This window comes from Camelina sativa, chromosome 9, assembly GCF_000633955.1.
Source record: "Camelina sativa cultivar DH55 chromosome 9, Cs, whole genome shotgun sequence".
NCBI lineage: Eukaryota > Viridiplantae > Streptophyta > Magnoliopsida > Brassicales > Brassicaceae > Camelina > Camelina sativa.
Window position 1 is genome coordinate 5872965 of NC_025693.1, and position 2303 is coordinate 5875267.

The 2303-nt window shown below is 35.9% G+C and overlaps 1 protein-coding gene across 1 annotated transcript in view; it reads left to right on the top strand.

The window, feature by feature from the left end:
* Nucleotides 1-1324, top strand: part of LOC104710577 (proteasome subunit beta type-7-A) — a gene marked incomplete in the record, with an annotated part of 5702 nt that extends 4378 nt beyond the window's left edge. The window contains 5 exon segments of the mRNA XM_019229304.1: nucleotides 26-101; nucleotides 201-305; nucleotides 392-490; nucleotides 813-900; nucleotides 1004-1324. Coding sequence (XP_019084849.1) covers nucleotides 26-101; nucleotides 201-305; nucleotides 392-490; nucleotides 813-900; nucleotides 1004-1080 — 445 coding nt within the window.

A 2303-nucleotide genomic window follows, 5' to 3' on the forward strand; every position in this document is an offset into this window, starting at 1 on the left:
AGATTACTTAACTGCCTAAGTTTCATTTCAGCTATCAAGGTCATGTCTCTGCTGCGCTTGTGCTTGGTGGAGTTGATATCACTGGGCCTCATCTGCATACTGTAAGTTTTAATTCCGGATGCTGACTCCTGAGAAGAGATTTTTTTGTTTGTTTGTTTATTGTTATTCATATCACATCTGACCATTTGTCTTATACACAGATATACCCACACGGTTCAACTGACACTCTTCCATTCGCTACAATGGGTTCTGGTTCTCTTGCTGCTATGTCTGTGTTTGAGGCAAAGTACAAAGAAGGCCTAACTGTAAGTAGGCGGAAATATTCATCTTTCTGTTTCCAGATACATTATTTTCTTCTGTCTAATTAATTTCTTGTTACAAAATCCTCTAGAGGGATGAGGGAATTAAGTTGGTCGCTGAAGCCATATGCTCGGGTATATTCAATGACTTGGGTAGTGGTAGCAACGTGGACATCTGCGTGATTACAAAGGTTTGTCTTCAACCTGCTGTAACAAGTACCTTTTGATTAATGTACAAACTCCCTTTGGTCAACATATAAAACTCATAATATATCATCTCATTGACATTAAAGTGACCAAGTAAATCACCAACAAACCCACAAAACCCAAGTCTTAGCATTGTCATTAGATTAATGAAATGTCCTCTCCATTTGGTTTAATGCAATCCTAAATCCTCTGTTCAGCAAGTACACATTACGCTGGCCAAGTTATTCACCACAAAATCAAACTCTTTGCATTGCATCTGTTTTGTTGCTTTTGGAGCTTATTGTTTTACACTGTGTTGGTAAACAGGGGAACAAGGAATATCTGAGGAATTACATGGAACCAAACCCAAGAACGTATGTCAGCAGCAAAGGTTATTCCTTCACCAAGAAAACCGGTAAGTTACTCTTTGAGCACACAACAAAAAAGCCTCGGGTTGAATCCAGTTTTAATCCTTGGTTTATTTCTAACTTCTATCTTGTTGGCTTATTGTGTGACAGAGGTTCTTCTCACCAAAATCACCCCATTGTTGGAGCGAGTGGAGATTACAGAAGTGGGTGAAGCCATGGAGGAATGAATAAATCATTCTCAAAACCTTTGCATTGATCTACACCAAGGCTCTTTGTACTCTCATGTTATCATCTTCCCCATGTTTAAGGATCATTCGATACTTCTTGGTCTATGTTCATCTTAGATTTTTCTATAGAGAGAGAGAGATTTCTTTCTTTCGAATCGTATAAAAAAAACTTGGGTTTCTGCATTTTTCTACTTGTACTCGGTGCTTTCTCACTTTTGTCTTCTTGAAAAACCACCAAAACAAAGTTTATATCCTTCATAAAATAACTACATAGACTTTTTTTTTAATACAAAACATGATCTGATCAGTAAACCGATAGCAACTTGACCAAATTCAATCCGAGTTTGATATGATTTTAACTAGGGGTGTCAATCGGGCTGGCCCGGCCCGGCCCAAAACCCGTAAAGCCCGCTTATGTTTGAGTCCGGCCCGGCCCGGCCCGAAATATTTTCGAGCCTATATTTCAAAGCCCGAACTCGGCCCTAACAGGGCTACAGGGCTTTTCGGGCTTTTCCGGGCTTTTCTTTAAAAAAACAAAAATAAACTTATTCTTTTAGAAAAAAATGAATATATGTATAAAATGAGCTAATCAAAATTAAAATGACCATAGTATTCATTAAATTATTTTAAATATTAAAAAACAAAGAAATTCTTAAACTTATATTAAGTAAAACATAAAATTCGAAAAGAACCGAGGATGTAGAGCATGCTTTGGTGCCTTATATGTCGTTCTCGGTATTAATGTCTTTTAAATCTTTTTTTGTCATCGAGTTCTACATATAAAAGAAAATTAAAATTTGTTAAATTTTAACAAGGATAAATTATTGAAAATAAGTAAATATAAATAACAACATATTACCTTCACATTGATCCAACCACCGATTTGTGGTTTTTGCTTACATCTGGCTGCATGACGGTGCATGGTTGATGTTCCACAATCTTTTCCAATTGTAAGTATTACGTCACAGTACTTGCATTTTACCATCTTTTGACCATCATTGTTACTAAGAAGATCGAAGTGCTTCCATATGGGTGAAGCAAAAAAACGGTGTTCACCTATATCCATATTATTTAACTCATGTAAAAGGAACAAAAGAATAGGATTCAAATACTATCATCGAAATAAGAGAATCATTTGATGAAAGAAATCATCAAAACATTGCCTTCCACCAAAAACAAAAGCAATAGTGTCTCTTTAATTAATTCAAAGAAGTATACGTATA